At 40.9% G+C, this 21415-nt stretch overlaps 1 protein-coding gene and 1 long non-coding RNA gene across 8 annotated transcripts; one reads left to right on the top strand and one right to left on the bottom strand.

Annotated features, from left to right (window-relative positions):
• The first annotated feature begins 16 nt into the window (after window positions 1-16).
• LOC127066122 (uncharacterized) lies at window positions 17-4127 on the top strand. Its single transcript, XR_007782283.1, has 2 exons — window positions 17-1774; window positions 1888-4127. It is a non-coding gene; the product is annotated as an uncharacterized LOC127066122 (long non-coding RNA).
• On the bottom strand, window positions 3460-20556 carry LOC127066048 (ets DNA-binding protein pokkuri). Of its 7 annotated transcripts, XM_050999322.1 has the most exons (6): window positions 9714-11061; window positions 9356-9613; window positions 8396-8646; window positions 7614-8279; window positions 7262-7511; window positions 3460-6755 (listed from the first exon to the last, which is right to left on the bottom strand). In XM_050999322.1, exons 3-6 carry the CDS (start codon window positions 8613-8615, stop codon window positions 6485-6487), a joined length of 1407 nt encoding a protein of 468 aa, XP_050855279.1. In that variant the 5' UTR covers window positions 8616-8646; window positions 9356-9613; window positions 9714-11061; the 3' UTR covers window positions 3460-6484. The 7 variants fall into 7 exon arrangements, with proteins under 7 accessions (XP_050855279.1, XP_050855259.1, XP_050855269.1 ...); XM_050999302.1 differs by lacking the exons at window positions 9356-9613; window positions 9714-11061 and adding an exon at window positions 20332-20556; XM_050999312.1 differs by lacking the exons at window positions 9356-9613; window positions 9714-11061 and adding an exon at window positions 18889-20213.
• Window positions 20557-21415: the final 859 nt, after the last annotated feature.

The following is a 21415-nucleotide window of genomic DNA, read 5'->3' as shown; positions in this document are numbered from 1 at the left end:
TGGACCGTCGCACGTACGCATTACGTCATCTTTTCAATGGCTTCCCCACGTGGTTGTTGTTTCGATCTGTTTGTATAAAAATATGGAAACGTTAAAAATATGATATACGAAATTAAAAACTATCTAAACGGATATCTGGCTGCATCAAACTGTGAAAATTAATCATTTCGATTTGATATCTGTAGAAATAAAGCTCGTAAACGTGAAAATATATTTGTAAGGAAAATGTTCGTGCGCCCACGTACGATTATTTTTCATATAAATGTATATTATTTTCGATGTTAGTACGAGGAAAGTATTGATTTTGAAGTTTCTACTTTTAGAAAGAGAGAGAGAGAGAGAGAGAGAGAGAGAGAGAGAGAGAGAGAGAGAGAGAGAGAGAGAGAGAGTAACCATCCGATTCGTTCAAAGGTCCGTTTTTGTTGACAGTCCATCGCTCGTTGTTTTATGATGGTTTACGTCAACGATAAATACAGGTATAATTTTTCAACGATTTTGACGAACGAGATCGTTTTAAAGATGAAGATTCCAGTGAGAATACGATTCTTCCGAACTTTCGAATACGCGCTTCGTTTTCTTCGAAAAAATTCTGTCAAAAAATGATGTTTTCTCGACAATAATTCATGCATGAAAATAAAGGATAAGGTTAAGTTTAAAAAACATTTAAATGGTCGTTATAGCAAAGTCTCGTTACGCACACGTAAATTTGTCTGTTTTTAAATACATACAAGAGGCTCTTCATAGAAAGAGAAAGATAACATTAGTATATAGATAATAGCTTAAAGGTTTCTCTACCTATTGTTTCCGGCAAATAACGAAAGAAAAACCAGTCGAGCGATAAATTGTTATTACTACGTGTGTATATATATATATATATATATATATATATATATATATATATATATGTCGTACAATTCGGAGAATTTGAGAAGTCTTTCCGAGAAAAATGTTTGTAAATAAACAAGGGACGGTCGGAGAGATCGGCCTTGGCACGACTTTCCCCCATTCGTCGTCGTTACTAACGCGCTGCTAGTACGCAGTATTCGTTCCTCTAAGCAGCTATCTGGACGTGTTTCATCTAGACAACGAATGATTCTAACACGCTTGCATCGTGTAAGTATTATATTTCTTAAGTATTTCTCCTAAGTTAATTTACATTGATAATCTAATTGGCACTTGATATAGCTTCATTCAGAATGATAAAGATTATGCTAGTAATGAAACTCAAGTTGCAGTAACTTCGTAGACTGTCGCATATGCGCGTACATTACCTGTGCAATGAAATTCAAAGAGAAAGATAGAAACACGATATTGTAATTGTTGAATTCCTTCTTCTTATCAATTTTTAATTATATTTATGATAGATTATAAATAACAATAAAAAAGCTTTTATAATGGGGATTAATTTAAAAAATACTAAATATGCTCTTTGTAATATATTTAAATTTTATAAAAAAATGAACAGTTTATGCAATTAATCGTAATTGTGTATTCTGTAAAAAGTAAAAATTAAAGTATTATTAGTGTACGATATTCGTGATCGTTTACTGCGCACATAAATTTTCAACGATGTCCAGTTGACAATAGAACAATTCGTAGCTCAGCGAAACAAAACGATATGTACGATTACATAAAACTTGATTTCTTCAATTTTCTGTAAATATTTATTAATGAATAAAATAAAAGTATAATGCAAAGTACTAAAGAAAGTTATCGACCATGCAATATTCGATCTTGAAAAATCGACTAAGTGTGTACGTGAGTGCCTGTGTATGTAAGTATAATTGCATATTATATAAATATACACACATACATATATATATGTGTATATTTAATATAATTATAATTTAAGAACTAACTAAATATTATACAAGTATATATACTTAGCATCGAGTCTCATGCAGAATCGCAATCCAGATGTAACCATGGACGTATCCTCGGATGCAACCCCGGACGCAATCTCAAACGCAACCTAACAGATTGTAATGCTTCCTTTTTTACGCTTTAGCACGTTTATCTTAATAGTATTATTAAGGATTCTAGTTTTAAGGTTAATTTATTTTTAAAGCTAATTTTAGATATAATATTAGAATATAGTTAATATTAGAAAAATAGCAGATCGGTTAATTATCTGCCACTTAGTAATTAAGATAGTTTAAAAAGTTTGGATGTGTATTGAATTGATTCACGAGTGAGTACCATTAGTTATAAAGCAGCTATTATTTATGTGTTAATATATACTTTTGTTTCGTAATTTTTCCAATTATCTTATTTAACTTTTAAATCTCCAATTTCAGATTTATTAATAACACGATATATTAATTTTAAATATAACATAATAGTGATTATAAAATACATGCACTTTGGATATTCTCGAGATGTACAAATCATATGTAAGAATTATATGAATCACTTATGTCAGGACAATTATGTAGAACTTTTTATAATGGTATTTTCAAAATAATTAGTAAAGAATCCAGATTTCTTTTCACGGGTAGAATAGGACACGCGGTTGATGAATTTCTGTTCGTCTACGTTCCGATCGATTAAATACGACTAATTATTATATTATTTTCGTTCGTGAATCTTGCGATAGCAATATCCACGTGGTAAGACCTCTGTTGAGATATAGTCAATCTCTCTTTTAACACTGCTGATATAAGACTATATAAAGTGAAATGTGTATTATATACTTTATTACTATTAAATCTGTGTGATTATTTATTTCTCAACTGGAAAACTGTTTAGCAAATCATTTAGTATCGTCATCATTCGATGTAATTGACGTTGCAATTTATATCTCTACATTTTTCGCTGATTTAAGCTCCTTTATAAAATGTTGGGCTTTATATCATATAGTAATATTCACTTTATTCTATTTGATATAATACGGCTCGGTATAAGTATACATATGTCTTCTAAATATATTTCAAATGTCTATTATAAAAAAGGCATGCCTACAATGTGAATTAGACAAAAGCATTTAAAAAGAAATTTATTATGCAATAAAATAAACAAAATCACTCAATAGTAGACAAAATTATTTAAAAATTATACAAAACGATCTAAAAATATCTGCATTTCCGAGTGAAGTAATCAAAACCATCGGAGAATAATTCTACTACTTCGAAATGTAAATAAAATCATACAAAAGCAGACAAGACCAATTAGAAATCCAAACAAAACCCCTAACGCAATTCGGATAGATGCAATCCGTGCTCGATCAAATATAGAAATCGCTCGATCGTTATAGAAATACGTTCAATATTAGAACCTACGATGCTTACTAAATGTAGATTCATACACATATTCATTCATATTTTTGAAATAAATCGCGAAAAGGAAAAAATAAGTATATTTCACGTTCGGATCACAAAAAAGAAAAAATTCTGTACTTTTTCTTATTCGATGAGAGGCAGTCTATCAAGGTAATGATCGACAACAATAAAAAGATGAGGCTTTGATAAGTAAATAAGTTTATATTTACAGCGATTATCGTTCACCTTATGTTCGCAACAAGTTACATAATAAAAGTGTCGCTAACTTCTAGTTTCGATATATTTGCGCAGGATGAGTAAAATGTATAGTTTTTCCCATTGATTTAATCAATAAAATTTTTTCATTTATATTCGTGATTCCCCTGCGTGAATATTAAATATTACATTTATATATATACTATAAATCACGTTTTTTCTCTCGTCATCTTTTCACGTGTTTATGTACTTGTATATCGCAAACACAAATCTATAAGACACACGTAGTTATAGTTTTCTTTAAACAACGTTATGCATTTATTATTACACGAGCGTGTATGCTCTTGCCTCTTACATTCGTAATTCATTATTTTCACTTTGTTATCATAATATAAAAATCACAGCATACAAGAAGCCTAATACAACTTATCGATTTATCTTCATGGAGTACGGTCACAAATTTGCACAAACGTTCATTATATTTTTCAGATTTTCAATTTTATATTTGTTTTGTGCAAAAGTACTACAATAATCTTGAAAAGCGGCTCTTTCTCTCCCTCCCGCTCTCATTTTCTCTCTCTCTCTTTCTCTCTCTCCCTCTCTCTCTCTCTCTCTCTCTCTCTCTCTCTCTCTCTCTTTCTCTCTCTCTCTCTCTCTCTCTTACGTATATTTACGTATTTTTCTCCCAATCAGATCTCTCGTAATTCACGTAAATGATTCTAGATTGAAATCGTGGAATGTAAGCCACAATCGCGTCAGTAACAGATATATAAATTTCGAATATAAATTTTGGTAGTAAAAATATATATATATTTATTTGTTTGTTTATCTATACATAAATTTGTGTGTGTATGTGTGTATGTCTGTGTGTAGGGGATGTGTGTGTGTGTGTGTGTGTGTGTGTATGTGTATGTCTGTGTATATATAACTCTGGCCCCGAGTTTCCATAAAATTCTTTTTCTAGTTCTTTAATAGAGTTCTTTAATAGAGTTTTTTCCATCATTTTCTCTGTACGATAATAACCTATATACATTTACTATAATCTTAAATATAGTCCACACTATATATAAATTCTATATAACGTTACGCGTACATTTTTATTCACCGATTACTATCCGTAATTAGACTATTTCAAATTATTCATTTAAAACAATCGATGAAATATACATACACAGTCTTATTAACTAGAAAGATCGTCCTTGGCACAAATGACAGCTTAAAAATGAACTAGGCCGCGAAGCGTTAACCGTAACGACATTTTCGTTTTAATTACTTGATGATTACGAACGTAGAATGAAAGAAAATAGAGGATGGTCGCTTTTATCCCATATGTTATAATCATCCAGAGAGGTGTAAAAGAAAATAAAGTTGTTTTTGTACTAACAACGTTCATCCATTTGAAACGTACAATGAAATAAAATTATCGAGATACATGTGTGTGAATGTCGCTAAATCGATTGCGAAGAAAGTTTCCATATGGATGCGGACATTGCGCATATCTCTTATATGTTCGCTCTGATAATGTGATTTATTAGCATTATACTATCGCGCGCACACGCGTATGTGTGTGTGTGTGTGTGGTGTGTACGTGTCTATATACATACATACACATACGCACACGCACACGCACACGCACACACATACACGTATGTGCATATATGTACGTATATATGTATATATGTATATATGTATATATGTATATATACATATATTTAGGCATACGTACATTAGATACACATACGTATATATGTGTATTTACTCTAGATTTAAGGAAAAAGTAAAACTAAAACGTTTCGCATTAAAAAGAGGGTTTCATGAAAGAAGATATGGAGAAACATTAGCGGAATATCCGCAAACCTTTAAGCTTCACTGAAGCGTCCACCGATTCGACACGACGATTCACCGCTTAAACCAAAGTATTTTTCCACGACGGTTATAACGAATCATCATGTATTACGAAGCGTACAATAATAGGCAATCCAGATCTTTCGCTTTTTACTAGAGTCGATATGTTGGGAGAATAGCATGGAGGTGGTGATATCTTGATTCCGCAAGGAAGTAACTTTAACAAAGATCGCACAAAGATCTCCTGGCAAGTATACCTTCGACCATTTTTCCCATTTTTCAGCTTACGTTGTCTTATTGAATATTATGCATTATATAATATTCGAATTTAATAAAATATTATATTTCGTAAATATCTCCTTAAAAAACCACGACGATATCCTACGATATCCTACACGTATTACACGTAATTTTTGTTAAAATATTTTGCACGCTTATTGAAATCCATCTAAAGAAGTTTAACGTCCTTTAATAATTGTGTTGCTCGGTAATCGATAGCTATCATCTGATTGCACTTGAGTAAGAGGCATCAATTCATAATGGACGATGATAAATCCCACGATATTTACTCATTCTTATGAGTCCCATAGTCCTCAAGAAAAATGGTTCATAATCACAGGCGGCTGAAACCTTGCCCACCATTATGGCCCGATCATAAAGGCTTTCATTAAATCTTGGCTTTCTGTTAGGATTGTTCTCTCAAAAGTCCTTACATAAAAGGGAGGAGGAATCTTGTACTATCATAATCAGCAATAGATTTTTGACCGATGTATGGACGAAGTTCGAGAGGCATCCTTCGGCATATCGCACTTGCCATCGATAGAAATATCTTGCTACGATCTTCTCGATATTTTATTTTCTTTAGTCGATTCTAGGCGATTCTAGTCGATTTTAATCGATTCTAGAATTGGTAACCAAATAGCGATATCCACTTCTTCTAAAGACTTGCATCACAGCTACCCTATGAAATGCGTCCTCGATCGTATCCAACGACGTCGGTATACATACTGGACGGCCTTTCGTTGTGTCTTTTCGCGTACCGTTCGGAGGCATACAGTTTTAAAACGAGAGCCCGCAACATATTCGCATTAGCGCCAACGTTCAATGATAGCGTACTATCGTATGTAATCGTGCGCTGTCGCGCGATATCAACGCTAGGACCCTCGTCACTTCCTCTCTTCCGGTTCCTGACTGGCCTTAACGAGATTATACGCGTGACTTCTGTACTTGGTAGGTGGATCGTGTAGCGGTAGAGGCTGCTCGCTCGACGGTTGATTCATAGTGGACATCGAGAGATCCGTCGGCATGTCCGCTTCCGTGTCCAGACTGCTTCCGGTCATGCTTCCCTCCTCCTCGGGTTCCGATTTTATTCGCATTTGTTGTCGCAGCAAAGATATATTTTTTATGTTCTTCAGTTCAGTTGGATTTCGGAGAAACCTACGAGAAATGAGATAGCATATAAGAATACGATTCATTTATGTTATGTATTTCAGAAATAGATCACCAAATTTTAAGAATATATTCTACTGACTGCAAGAATGAAAAAGATCATATAAACGTGAGTTCGGAAACGCTTCTTTTCCAAGTTATAAACATGTTTTATATATATAAAAGGTTAAGAATATTTGAGACTGTTACAAATCGCTTCATTACGGAAACTACTAAAAACGATTTCCGTCCGCATTAATATATACTTCGAATCGATGTTACATGGATTGTCGATTTGTTGCTTAATGTAAGTAAAAAATGTGTGCGCGCGTACATTAGAGCGAGCACATAAATACGATTCTATATAATAATATATCAAAATAATATATAATAATAATAATAATATATCAGTATCTATATATAATAATATATTAAATACATATGTATACAAATGTACTCTGCACAAGCATCTTCGTTCGTGCCTTGCTGTACCAATGTGCGTATGATATACTCACTGATAACAATGCCGCTCTCCCTGGACTTTCCTAAGTATGTTTACGCGATAGTAATAACGTAAAGCTCTGCTCATCTTGTCATAATTCATAGACAAATGATTTTTCTGTATCCCCCATAGCCGTGCTAAGCCAGGAGGATCAACAATCTTAAAAACTCCAGTCTCTCGACTCTTCCACGCTATATAATGCGTGTATCGTTGAGATGGATCGTTGAGTAACTGTTGAAGAAAATCCCATAAAAGCCTCCCATCTGCAACGAAAGAAAGAACGGATAAGATTGTATTACTTGAAAGAGAATCGTCATATTCTATGTTCTACATTCTACATTATTAAAGAAATATATAATACGAACTGGTATTAGGTTCGGACGAATCGCTAGGAAAGAATTCTCTCGCGGTATTCGCGGCGGCCGGCCTATATGCGCCCGAAGTAAGAGGCATCATTTGGGAAGGTAACGTCGGACTTGGTTGATCCTTAACGCAAACCTCGCTGAGTCTTTGCGCAGCGAGTGCCGTAGGCGTCGCCGGAGGACTGTTACTTCCCCCTACTTGATGATTGTCCTCGTCCGAATCGCTCTTATAAATCTGCGTTTGGTTGCCATCCGCGTGTCCAGGTGAACCAGCCTGGCTATCGACGGACGGTGCCGGAGACAATGTAACGGAATTGGCGGACATCAGCGAGGCCAGATTTGCGGCGTACGGATTTTCAGTCCACGTAGGCGTTGGCGGGTGCGAATGAGGACTGAGCGGATAAGCCGATGGTCTGGTAGGTGTTACAGGACTACTGGGAAGGCACCTCTGTAACTGATTGAAATCGCGCGCAAGCATCGCCAAGACATTGTGCAAGACGTCACCCGCCCCGGGGCACCTTTCGCCAAGATCGGCTTTCGTTAGGAGGCAAAGCGCCTTTCCGTTCATCTGGAACATATCCATGTCGAATTGCGGCAAATCAAATTCCCTTTCGGCCCACCGTAAGAACGCGGCGACGTCCTCTCTTGACCAGAGTCGTGGATCGGAAGCTGTGAAAGAAAAATATCCTCTCAATCTCCGGCATCGCGGTTTGGCATCCATCGGAAGATCGGTCCTGTGTAATAATTAGCTAACTAGAACATGGCTTTCTTGCGTCTCCTCTCACCTAAACTCGCAGGCAAGTGCGTCTTAAAATCGAGCAACGGACTCGGTGGTGGATGCGTCGTTGGCGGAAAATTCATACTGGGTCCGTATCGCCAAAGTAAATCCGTAGGACTAAAGGGCAACGATATACCCGGTGGTAGTCGAGAATCCATCCCGGTTAATCCGCTCGCAGCGGAAACCGGCGGTAATTGTGGCAATTGAATCGCTGGCAACAATTTCATAACACGCCTCAGATTTCTGACTACTGTTTTCCTGTAAAGAAAAAAAAAAAAAAAAATAGCTGGAATATAACAACAACAACAACAATAATAATACAAGTAATAATGATCATAATAATAAGAAGAAGAAGGAAGACGAAGGTGCGCGAATGCAATATGGATATGTTACATGTGTATATCATAAAACATACGCAGATAGAAAAAGAGTGGATCGTTGTACGATTCGTTCTTGACGTAAGATACGAGATGATGATTTGTATCGATCACCCACGAGGGACTACGCTAATTCGACTCGAGCTCTCGTGTCTCTTGAGACTATGCTGTCTCGTACGATAGACATCCGAAAGGTTTGCGATCATTAGCATATAATGTAGAGGCATACAAAATGGAAGACAGCAGGAAAAGGTGTATCCGTTCTCAATGTAGATTTGCATAACTTATTTCCATCGACGTCGAAGCTATTTTCGTTCTGGAGGATCTCGCGCGAAAAAGGTCTACGACAGCAAAGAATCGAAACTCTTGCAATCATCTATCCGCCAGATCGTAACATTTCTTACCGATTATATTACTTGTACGAACTATACGAACAGCTACGTACGTCTTTCAATGTCGGTCAAACTGTTGATTAAATAACGATTCACGTAATTTCATGCTAGACATACGAAATAGGTACGTAGGGCATACGAGTAACGCGCTTCGGGAGAGTAGTATCTACGTAGTAAAGTATGAGAGTCAAGCTATACCAGCATCGTCGGTGTCACTTTCTCAAAGAGGAAATAGATAACTACACGTTGCTAATGTACATAAGTATATGCGCACGAAGAGAAGGCGCCTGTGGAGTACATCACGCACATCTCCAAGAATTAAGTCGAATACGAGTGTGCATCTTCCTCTCTCTCTCTCTCTCTCTCCCTCTCCCTCTCTTTCTCTATTAATTATCTACGAATAAAGCAGGAACTCATTTATTTGAGGGTCGCAAAGAATGGTCGTCGATCGATTCGCTGAAACAAAAATTATGCAATTTTGATATGTGCTTTTATATTTATCGATCGATAAGTGAGCGCGTGTGTGTTCGTGTATGCTTGTAGTATTTGAAAGTACCTATATACAACCAGGAAACAGAAGAGCTACGGAAGGTAACGGCGAAAGGGGGAGATACGGTGAGTCGAAGGAGGAAAATCCTTGCCTTGCTTCGAGAGGAATTTAACATTTATCATATAACGCGTGTTCCAACGCAACGTCTGTTCTCTTCCACAATCACACACGATTCATCGTATCTTTCTCTCCTCGACCCCGTTCTTCCGGGTTCTTTGCCGGAGAAGACATATACCTACATCTCGTTTCTCTTACCCTTACGTGCGGTTACATCGATAACAGGTGGTTTCTATTCGATTTTGTCTCTCAACGATTCAACGATTAACGTCGAGCTTTACGTTACAAGTTTGGATGGAACGATAATCTTTTAGATTTTAAATTCGTGTATCGATCGCACCCTCTCTCCTACTCGTCTAAGACGTTTTTCCTCCATAATCAAATATTAGAAAGATCGAACGAACGTTTTCTACGAGAGAACATCCGTGTTGTGTAAACGCCGAGACCGAAAGGGAAATAGAGAGGGGGGGGGGGAGAAACAAAAAACGAGCAAGGAAAGAAGGATAAGTAATCATGACGAGGAAATATGTACGTTCTTAGAAAATTACGCACTACCAATACTTCTTATAAATTAAAGTGGATGTTCGACGTTGCAAAAGATGTTGCTCGAAGAGAGCGAGTAAAGAAAATCTCTCGTCTGTGATATCTTTCGCGTGGGAGGAAGGAAAAGCCTTGATACGCGGGATAAACGCGGGATGAACATCGATAATCCGAAATAATATGATAAGAATGACATTTCAAAGTAAAAGGCCAGCACGTTGAACATTTATTTCTTACGAGTTGATAAAATCGATAAGAGTCGATCGATAGGATAAATCATTCTTCGAAGAGAAGCGCGTGGTAAGCGTTACGCGCTCTTAACGTAATCATTCGTTACGCGTGCGCCTATATAAGCGCTCCTCTCGCGTGGCTCCAAATCGGTCGACCGATAGCAGCCGAGATCAGACGGAGAAAGTCGAGCGCCTACGCTCGAAGCGTAACGGCACATACAGAGCTACCGGATTCTTCTCCCACTCCTTATACATACATATATTCCTTTTACCAGAGATCGAGGAACAAGGAAGCATTCTTTGATCCCATTTATTTCATCTTTCTTCATCGATCTTTACGGATTCTTATCGAACAGACCGATGTATACCACGATCGATGAAATTAAAATCAATCTTGATCAATTTCCCATACCGATCCCTATTACATATTATTCAATTTAGGATGATTTTTTTAGACGGTCCAATTTGTGCGATATCTCATTCAACAAATTCATACATTTCCTTTGCTTTCCTCAACTAAAACAATACAAAGACGTACGTGCCTTATCGTATATCCGATGGCGATGCCCCGACGGCCAACCATCTTCAAGTTAACGGCAACGGACGGATGAAACGTGAGTTCTCTCCGTAAATCTATAAACCGTCTTAATCGCACGATTGCGCGTGCGTAAAACATCAATGCGGAAAATAAAGTTCACCGGACGACTGGCGGCGAATTTGTCTTCGTGCATACGTAGGTAACCTTGTAAAACTTTCGACCATCTCGCCGAATAATCTCAATTAAAAAAGATACTCTTTCTACGTACGGCAAGCAGTATATCACGAACATGTAACGCTTCGAGCGATAAACCGTTTCTAACGTAACTCTGATCATCCAATGTATCTAAATCCACATAGTGGTGCTACGTACACATACTCGCATATAAATATACTATACTTATATACATCGATATAATAACATAAATGTATATTGGCTTCTGTACTCTTTTTGTTTACGAGAGACTTATGACGGGTTATCGCTCGCGGTGACATACAAAGTCGAAGCCAAAGTGCCGCAAAAATCATTCCTCGTAGGATCCTGCCAATGTTGTTGCTCGTCTTCAATCGTATCGTTGATTATTTATCAACTTGAATGTTCGATTATGTGACTTACAGTAAAACATTCCCAGTGGTCGTACTTAATTAATACGTCGCATTCGATCGAATCTTTCGATCGAAATTGCTCATTGCCCACAATTCCTTTTATTCTCCGGGAATTTCTATTAAAAGTTATTATCAAATATTCTACGATGCGAATAGGTACTTATGTACGTTACACGATTACGTACATAGGTGAGGCATAATAAGAAAAAAAAACATGCAAACAATGGTCATCGGCCATGAGTCGTTAGCATCGAGACGTAGAGTCCGAGACGTGTGTGTGCGTGCGATCGTACATGTCAATAACTCTTCGTGGAACATGTTTTTTGAATACCGACAACGTTCGAGATAGTGGACGATAATGGTGTTCATTGAAATCATTGGACTTTCCGTGTTTCTTTCTTTTTCCTTTCGTACTTCCATCCTGTAGCTTCGTCTTCCCCCCCCCCTCCCCCCTCTCTCTCTACCTCGTCTCGTCTTCTTCGCGTTTTTCTCTTTCCGCGTGCCGTGCACGCTGGCATACGTCCGTTCACGAACGACAGTCGAATATCTAGGCGCAGTAAAGGGGGCGGACGGTACGATGTCCACGAGCACGTGTGAACGCAGCCTAACTATGTGGGCTGTGCACTCGACTGATAAAACGCTTCAGCGACGTGTCAGTGACCCTCCTCCCTCCCACTCTCTCTTTCTTCTTTAAATGCGCGTGCGCTCGTTCTCCTCCTCTTTCCTCTCTCTTCTTCTTCCTTCTTCTTCGCTCTTATCCGACATCTTCATGATGTCTGTCCAAGGCTTCGAAATATTACGCTTCGCGTTCATATCTGCACGCTTAAAAAAAAATTAACTAAAATCGTTATGATCGTAACGATCGCTAAAAATTCTTTAATCGTTATTGCCACGACATGTATCATTAGATTGGAGAAATATATCGCGATGGGTTGCGTTTATCGGTAGCATAGAGCGACGATACCAAACGCGCTAAATGTTTGGGGTTGGACTCAAAATCCGGTGTACTGATTCCAAGAACTCGGACGGTACGAATTGACCTCATGTTTGAGAACTACTGCTTGTGTTACAAAGAACAGCGACGAGCCCTCCGATGCACGTGCATGCGAGTACCGTCGACCGGAAGTCGATGGAAAAAAAAAAAACCTAGTTCACCCTCGTCACTCGGCACCAGCTTCTCTTCATGGGAACCAACCTCCTCTTCTTTCTCTCACACATCAGCGCGCGCACGCACGCACTGCGCCACACGTACGACTCGTTTCATCTCGATCTTCCTCATCTCTTACGCTACGCTAGAAGAGGTCTGTTCAATTTCGAACTTATCGTATAAGTAATTCTCTACTTGCCAACATATGGACTACGCTCCCTTTGTGCGTCGACGTTTGCTCTTTCGAGAAAAGGAAATTTCTATTGCCGGCATATAGATCTCAAGATCTAAGGAAAGGAAAAAAAAAAAAAAAACGAGAACTTAAAAGAAAAGGAAAAATGCGCGTACGAGAGACGAACCAAAGTTCTCGACCAAGTCTCGCTCTCTTGCTTGCCCATTCTCCCGCTCTATCGCTCTCTCGTTCCTGAATAGTGTTATTTACATTTTTGTCCAACAATCAAACGGTATCCGCGTTCAAACGACCTTCATATTATTCGTATCCACCGCGATTTTATTCAAGGATAACTGTTGCTTCTAACCGAAGACATAGGCGGAAGTTCCGAGTTTGAGAAGGCTAAAACAGAAACGGGATTGGAAATTTCTAAGAAGTTCCTCCTACCAAAAGGCTCATCGTGAAAAGGTGAAGGCCTTTTCTTTAAGAAACAAGAAAGAGAAAAATGAAGAAACGATACACGTTGGCAGGTAAGGTCGACTGGCTGATCCCTTTAATTCTGTGGCCTCTATAACCATTAAGAACGAATGGTGGGAGGAGCCGGTCGCAGGTAGCCCGTAAATCTTGGCCGTCACCTGCATTTTACCTGCCACCGAAGTACCACCATAAGACGAGGGTAACTCGTGCACTATATCGCGCTCTCGCGCGCATAACTCCTTCGACATTTAAATTAGTAATCAAATGGGTGATTACGTCGTTAATAAAACGATACCCGCGTAGATCCTCCTTTCTTATCGTAAGATAGGCTACATAAAAAAGGTACATATAAATAAGGACATATCTAAATATCACGTGCTCATTTCAGCCTTGTATCTCTATCGAATCATTTAATAGGATAACAATGTAGTAAAACGCACACAATCGATGGAATCGAGTTTTCTAAAAGTACCAAGAAATTTATCCGTAGAAGAGTTAAACGTGCCAAGAAGGAAGTATACAATAATAGAACGCGCGCGCGAGCCCACTATGCATCCTACCAAATAGCAAAGTATCAAACTGTGATATGACAATATCGTCGACAAAAAGAATTTTATCGACATATCGAAATAATCTTCGTAACCTAACGTAAGGATGAGTTTTTTTTTTTTAGGATTAAGGAATAATTGAGACGAGTATGACGAATTATTTCGAATTATATGAAAGTCTTGAGCTGTAAACGCTTAAAGTACAAAGTGTTCTTCATATGTGAAGTCTAGACTGCTAGGACAGAACAGATATCGAAACGTTAAAAGAAAATTTGGACTCTCGTGGTTGGAAAATACGGGCAATCGGATCGACGAGAATACTTGGATGCGTTGAGATAAAACGTAGGTAGGTAGGTCGCACTGGCAAAATTACTGGATGCTTAAATTCGGACCCCATCGTGAGGTCCAAGTACAGAAAATGTGAGGAGAGGGTTACTAGCGGTGGAACGAGAAGAACGAAGGAGGGGTATGAGAGAGAAGAACGGGAGGAGAGGAGAACTATCGTCGTGTCTCTTGTCCCGGATCCGCCGACTCGTAATAATAGTTATCCCGACGGCAAGGAATGCCAGAGTTGTTGCCCTGTGAGAGCGTCGTACGTGTGAAATACGAGAAGGAACTCCGCGTTCCACATAAAACGAACGGAAGCAAATCGGTTTCGATCGGTTTATTTTTCGCAGCGAGCATCTCATTCTGTTTTATCCTTTTATCAAAAACACATTAAATGAATACGATGTAGGATAAGAAAGCAAGCATTCCATTCGTTCGTCCGCATTCTACATTAGATCGATCAAAATCAAAGGCATCATACGCGAAACAACAAGCAGAGATTCTTTCTACCAACTTTGTTATCACTTTGAAATAAAGTAAGATATCGTTAAACTTTAGTGACTCGACGTGCATAAGCTTTCCTCGTTATGAGAAGACCTACCACTGGTACTTCCCTTTCCTCTGCCTTTTTCTTTCCCGCAACTCCGACCGAACGGATTCTTTCAAACGGCAGCAAGAGGAGCCGGATGCCATCCATCGTGTCCGCCAGTTTCCTTTTGCTTAGTTTTTCGTGCTTGGTCGGTCGAAAGATACGGTAAAAGGCGGGAATACGAAAGGCAGAGTTCTCTCTCTCTCTCACACACACGGGTGCGCGCGCGCGCACGCACACGCGCGAGCTCTTCGTATTTGGTGGCTATAGGAACAATGAGGAAAGAAGAAGAGAGCAAAGTGACGGAAAGACGGAGAGAAGGAGCTTAAGAAAGAAGGAAAGAAAAAAGAAAGAAAGAAAGGAAGCGAGAGAGAGAGAGAGAGAGAGAGAGAGGTTCTTCGGAAGGGAAAAGATAAAAGATCTGACAAGACGCCAATGAGGCTCCATTCCTCGCCTCTTTTACAAGCGATAAAGAAGAAAAAGAGGACCAAGGTCCGTGCTTCCGGTCCGGATACCGACCGGTTCTTCTCTTTCGCTAAAGCAAAGAGGAAAAAACGACGAAATGGGAAAAGATGCAGACGATATTTCTTCTTCCATCGTTCGATGAATATACATATCGCGTTTCATTGAATTTGTCAATAAAAGTAGTCGATAAAATGAAGTAGGATGGAATGGAAAGATTCGACGACAGCACTTTCGGACATTTTGAAAGAACGATCAACCGAGTACAGCTGTATGCCGATCTAACGATATAGGGATATATTTGAAAAGAACGGTCGATACAATCGAGTACTTGGAGATTCCCAAAGCATGGATCATCGATAGGATGAGGTCATATTTTGATTCGTTAAATTTTCCAAGCACACCTATAAGAAGACTACGCCGATGAAACATGTCGTAGATACAATGCGAATATGGCGTTCCTTACCACGCCTTAACTGTCGGAGACACGTCTCGTCTGACGTGTTCAGCGCCGTTCCTAAGTCGAGTACCGCGGCGTCGTCACGCATACGCTTGGTTATGTCTCGTAATTATAATAATATCTATATCCTCGCGCGAAGCAGAGCCTCGACGCAACGAGGAGAAGTGATCGGATTTGTTCGTTGGGAGCAACGAGCAAATGGAAATATATCGAGTGAAAAGAGACATAACGCGCGCCACCTCTTTGGTACATCTATCTATAGCCGTTCCTAGCGACATCGCTTTGTTATCTCGTGTCTTTTCGCATTCCTTAACAGTTGGTCTAGACATCCTCCGTTCCGTCGAGAGATCGGAACTCGACGGGACCCACTATCCAAGCGGTGAAACCATAGAATTAAATAGCCAACCATAGAAAGAATCGAATCTTTTGACTTTGTACGAAGGTCGTTTCAAAGTCGGCGGTGCGTTGTCACAATCCTCACGAAGATCGATCGAGCCCTTCCCTTCTGGGTCCTACAGAAATTTCCATTTCTCTTTCCAAGCCACAGTATATACTGCTTCCTCTCTCTTACTTCCGGGTTCGGGGCTCTTCCGGTGAGCTCGACGCAATAGCGTTGAAAGGGCTCCCCCTCCTCTCGTCCCACTTCCTTTCTCCGCCGCCTTTCCTCCCGCGCTCCTCGTCGTCGTCAACGACGAACCGCTTTCTTACCGCGCCGCCTTCAGCCAAGCTCACCCTTCGTGCACTTCCCCTTTTGCCACTCCTCTATCCATCTTTACGTGTACTCACACACGCTCGCTCGCTCGCTCGCTCGTTCGCGCGCATATGTATACCTTCTCTCCCCACATTCTAACCATTCTCTTTGCTATCCAAGTAGCGCTTTTATCTTACTCGCAATCGATCACGATTGCCATGCTCCAAGATTTTCTTGCAGAAATAAAGAAAAAGATTTTCTAATGGCAGGACTTTCATAAAGATTTTCTAATGGCAGGATCGTGAACCGAACGGCCGCATAAATTTAGCACTTGGAGAGGGAGAGAGGAGATGGGCAAACCCTAACACGAGCGAAGACGTACATTGAGAAATCGAGAAAGGGGAGCAGGTACTATCACGAGCTCGAAAAAAAAATAATGAAGGTATCGCGACCGAGTCGGAACGGTGTCAGGTGTCACAGGCTGACGCGTACGGAAGGTGCCAAGCATCTGTCGTAACGAGTGTAACGCGGAGACAATCGTTACTGGCGATCGCGTTATGACTTATGGTCAAAGCATTACCTACTTATAATCAAGAACACGATAATGAAAGACGAAAAAGAAGCAAAGACAGGTAAGAAAAAGTCAAATAATAGTGCGAACAAGGTATTACATATACACCTATACCAAGGGTGGGAGTAGACAGCAGAGAAGAGCAAGAAGGAAGAGAGTGGGAAAAGAAACGGCGCGACAAGAAGACGGAAGGGAGCGAAGTAAGAAGGAGAAGACGGAAGAGAGAAAAGAGGGGCGGGGTGGAAGATGGTAGGGAGGGAGAGTAATCCGACGGTAGTAGGAGAGACTGGAAACGGAAGGAGGACGTCGGAGCGAGAGGAACGGCGGTGCCAGTGGAAGAGACGGAGGGGCGAGAGAGGGGAGGAGAGGGAAGGAGAAGAAAGGGAAGGAATGGAGAGCGAGGAAAGGAGAGAAGAGAAGAGACGACCTTTTCAATGTAATCACATCGAGCTTGTCTCAGAAGCGTCGGCAACCAGGAAGCAAAACAGAAATAGGTGACCGCAACGTGCAGTATGGTGACGGAGACGAATTCCTACAGAAAATGGAGCTATTATTTTGTTCTACTCTGTAATCTTATGTATCTTGTTCAAATATAAACATTGCATTTCTATACGTGCGCGCGCGTATTTTGTACGTATGTACATATCAGTATGTATGATGTATGTACGTATGCGTTCTATCTAATCCCAAACCTACCAAGTCGAAAGAATTGCTGCACATCCAATGAATCCTGCGAAACTGATTCGAACGTTTTTTCGGGAATATCGCTTTGTCTACCAGATTTGCCACGTGTCGAGAAGAAACGTCGGGAGCGAAAGAGAGACCATTCGAATCATTTTTTCTTCCGACTTTGTACGAGGACTCGCGGATAAGCGTTTAATATAATCGCGCTTATTTCACAACGCGCCTCGTTGCTCGCGCAGAGGGAGAGAGAGAGAGAGAGAGAGAGAGAGACGAATACGATCTCTTTTATTCTTCCACGAACATCATCGCTTCACATTTCATTTACTAATCCGTTCCCTCGTTTTATCGCACTTTCTACTCGATAATAATAATACCTACCAACGCGCTAGGAAAGAGAATCTAAATAAGAAAATGAAGAAGCGAACGATTAGTTCCATGCATATGCGACGCGTTTACAAATCGCGTGACATCGGAACGCGTTAAATCCATTGAACTATATATCTAGCGATAACGATAACGATAACGATAAAGACGTTAGGAAGTCGGTTTAAAAAAATCGAATCGAATCTCACGGTTCTCTTCGCTCTCCTTAACGATATTCCATTGTGACGTGGGAATAAAAGAAACGATTCTCGAGGGCGCGCTTACTATTATCAATTACGAATTTGATGCTTCTCGTGCCTACGAATATTTATTAACCGTAAAGAAAAACAAAGATACGACCCAAATAGCTTATCGAATTAACGTAGATCGCAGCTACTTCGACTCTTGCGTCGAATCTTCTCCTTTTTTTCTCCTAATCGTTCTAATAAGATCGCAACGGAGAAACGCTGCATTGCTCGTGCTAAACGCTTATCGAAACGAAAAAGATCTATATTTGATATTCCACTTTGAACGTTGCCTCGCGTCGCATCGCGTTGCGTCGCCTCGCGTCGCGTCGCGTCGCGTCGCGTCGCGTCGCTTCGACGCGGAAAATTTAAAAGAAAGGAGCTGAAGGCGTTACGAGATACGTCTCCACGGTAAAAGTCGTACAAGCATCTGCTTCCGAAATACAAGGAGAAAAAGGATAAAGTCGCTGTGTACCTCGATTAAACTATGCTTTCGCAGGTTTATCAAATCCCTCCGCGATGCGATGCAGCTTGTTAGAGCATCCCCGATCTAGCTACGTCCCGAAGAGCGATCTTCTATTCCTGCTTCTTCTTTTCCCTCTTCCTCCTCTTCCTCCTCCTCCTTCTCACCACCTCCTTCTTCCCTTTCTCCTCCTTGTGCCGTGGCTGTCGTGTGATGTGACGTACCGTCTCACGATATCATCAATGTGACCCAACGTCGTTCGGCCCCCCTTTACTAACGTACGTTCCAATGACTTTTTATCGGCATTCACTCGATAAAGATTCTTTTTTTCGAGTTCATCGTTCAGCGGATACGTCGGAAGACGTAACCGAGGCTCAAATATTTATCTTACGGAGGGAAAAAGCCTCTTCTCGCGCTCTATCACTCTCTCGCTCTCGCTCTCGCTCTCGCTCTCGCTCTTTCTCTCTCTTTCTTTCTTTATTACGTACGTACGTACGTACGTATATAAGTACGCACAGACGCACACATGCAAGCACACGCACACGCACACGCACACGCGTACAGACGCGAACCCGCCGTCACAGTTCTGGATTAACGAAACGTCACTGCTCGCGCACGTGAGTACACGTCGAGGTTAGATGAACGTCAGCGAGGGCTCAACAACGGTTCAGCGATGCTGCGCAATGTACTCGACAAAAATATTAACGACGAGAACGTTGAATATCCACACGAACTGCGTACACTTGAGACTCATTTATCTCTAACAAGTCACAATTTCGTATTAACCATCTGGCCGCAAACAGGTCCTTCCTCCTCGATAAGTTTCCTTCCTTTAGCGATAGGAAAAATGGGATGAGATTGGAAGGAGGGATGGGAGAGTGATCGAGAAGATCAGAGTGGATATCGGAGAGGGGGCGAGAAAGAAAGAGAAAAAGCGAGAGAAAGAGTGGGTTGGCTGACTGGCGCGCGCGCCAGAGAGAGAGAGAGAGAAGAGAGAGAGGGAGAGAGAGAGAGAGAGAAAAAGATATGCCGGCTTAAGCTCCTCGAAGAGACATTTGCTGCTCTTCGAGAGCGGTGGCGGTAGTTTCGCGTAGCTCTCTTTCTACTCGTTTTTCCTTCCTCTTACGCTACACACACTCTGTACAGTGCTTGATCGAGCAAAGTGCGAACGGAGCGACGGATGTAGTAGCGAACGAGAAGGAGAGACACGCGTCTCGTAGCTGGCGAGTGACTAAGCTCGTCCAAGTCGCGCGAGTCATGCAGTAGGAAGTATCGCCTGCTAGCTTGCCGCCAGATTCTATCCCCACTTTGGCATCGTCGATATCGGCAACGCTACTCGGAGAGATGGAAAGAGAGCGCCCTGATCCGCCAGTGGTGTACGCCGCCGATGCGCGCGGCCGATGCGCGCCACCAAACTCCTGTCCCAGTAGTGTCCAATTCACGAATAATACTGACCACTTGTTTGGATCGACGAGTTCTCGAGAACGGCCGCTCTTTTCGTCCTCGCCAGACTTGCTTCCCGCACGTCGACACATTACATCTATTTTAATTCCAATCCAATTGAGGGGACGATGAAGAATATTTCATCGCACGCGAACGACTCGGATCAAAAAAGAAAATTATCGAACGGTCCGATAATCGTAACCTTCCTTTATCCGAGAAGTTTGTCGCGAGACTGGATCCACCGCAAGATGGCAGCACCACGTAAACGGATATACTCGTACATACACAAGCGTTGCATCTTCAATTACTCTCTTCGTCGGACAGGGTTGTTTCTTACGAAAACATCGTCCTATAGCGAATACGATTTTGCGAATGTAACATTTCGATTTCTTTTCTTCGGAAAGCGCTGCGCGCGTCTATCGTCTAAAGTTAAACGCGAAGAAATTCTCGGGGCATCCATTGGTGAGATTCGTTCTCCAATGAGGCGCCGGCGTTAAACTCGTGCTCCGTCGCGAACGGAAATAATCAAAGTGCAGCTACGATAAACGGGTAGGGAACTCCGACGGGAGATTATGGAAGGGGATTCGCTGACTTCCTCGTAGCTTCCTCGTAATCGTTATCGTGATTGTCGCCGAGTTAACCCCAGCCGATCGTTGACACTCGACGAGAATAAAACCGCGGGCAAACCGCTTTCCGAACCAACCGACGGACAAAGTTATCGATCGTGCGACACCGGTTAAAATACCAGATATACTCCTATTTTCTGTCGCCTTTACATCGACCGTCCGCGACGTCGAGTCGCAGCGAGTGCATTCGATAGGTACGAAAATGTTTCTTGCATTAAGAACATGGATATGTTCTTATTACAACCGTAGCCAATTTTCTATCGTCTCTTTGAACCAACTCCCGCCGCCTACCAATTGTATTCGCCCTTATTAGTTTCGACATCGAAAACGTTACATGTATCGTCAAGCTGTTCGTTCGGGTTGCGTAATCTCTACTTTCTTCCTCTTCGTTCCTACTTTTGACTTTCTCGTCACGTTGATATCTTCGAGGGTATTTTAAAAACCGTCTAAGCGGAAACTCCGAATCCAGT

This window comes from Vespula vulgaris, chromosome 1 (assembly GCF_905475345.1).
Source record: "Vespula vulgaris chromosome 1, iyVesVulg1.1, whole genome shotgun sequence".
NCBI lineage: Eukaryota > Metazoa > Arthropoda > Insecta > Hymenoptera > Vespidae > Vespula > Vespula vulgaris.
The sequence above is the reverse complement of the archived record's forward strand: the minus strand, read 5'-3'. Positions and strand labels throughout refer to the sequence as shown.

What these genes read in the sequence shown, in the direction of transcription:
- LOC127066048 (XM_050999285.1), bottom strand. Translation starts at nt 11,210, where the DNA reads ATGTTTTACGCACGCGCAATCGTGCGATTAAGACGGTTTATAGATTTA. An exon ending in GCCATCGGATATACGATAAG is followed by an intron (nt 8,647 to 11,076) that starts GCACGTACGTCT and finishes TTTTCTTTACAG; the next exon opens with GAAAACAGTAGTCAGAAATC. An exon ending in TTCGTCCGAACCTAATACCA is followed by an intron (nt 7,512 to 7,613) that starts GTTCGTATTATA and finishes CTTTCGTTGCAG; the next exon opens with ATGGGAGGCTTTTATGGGAT.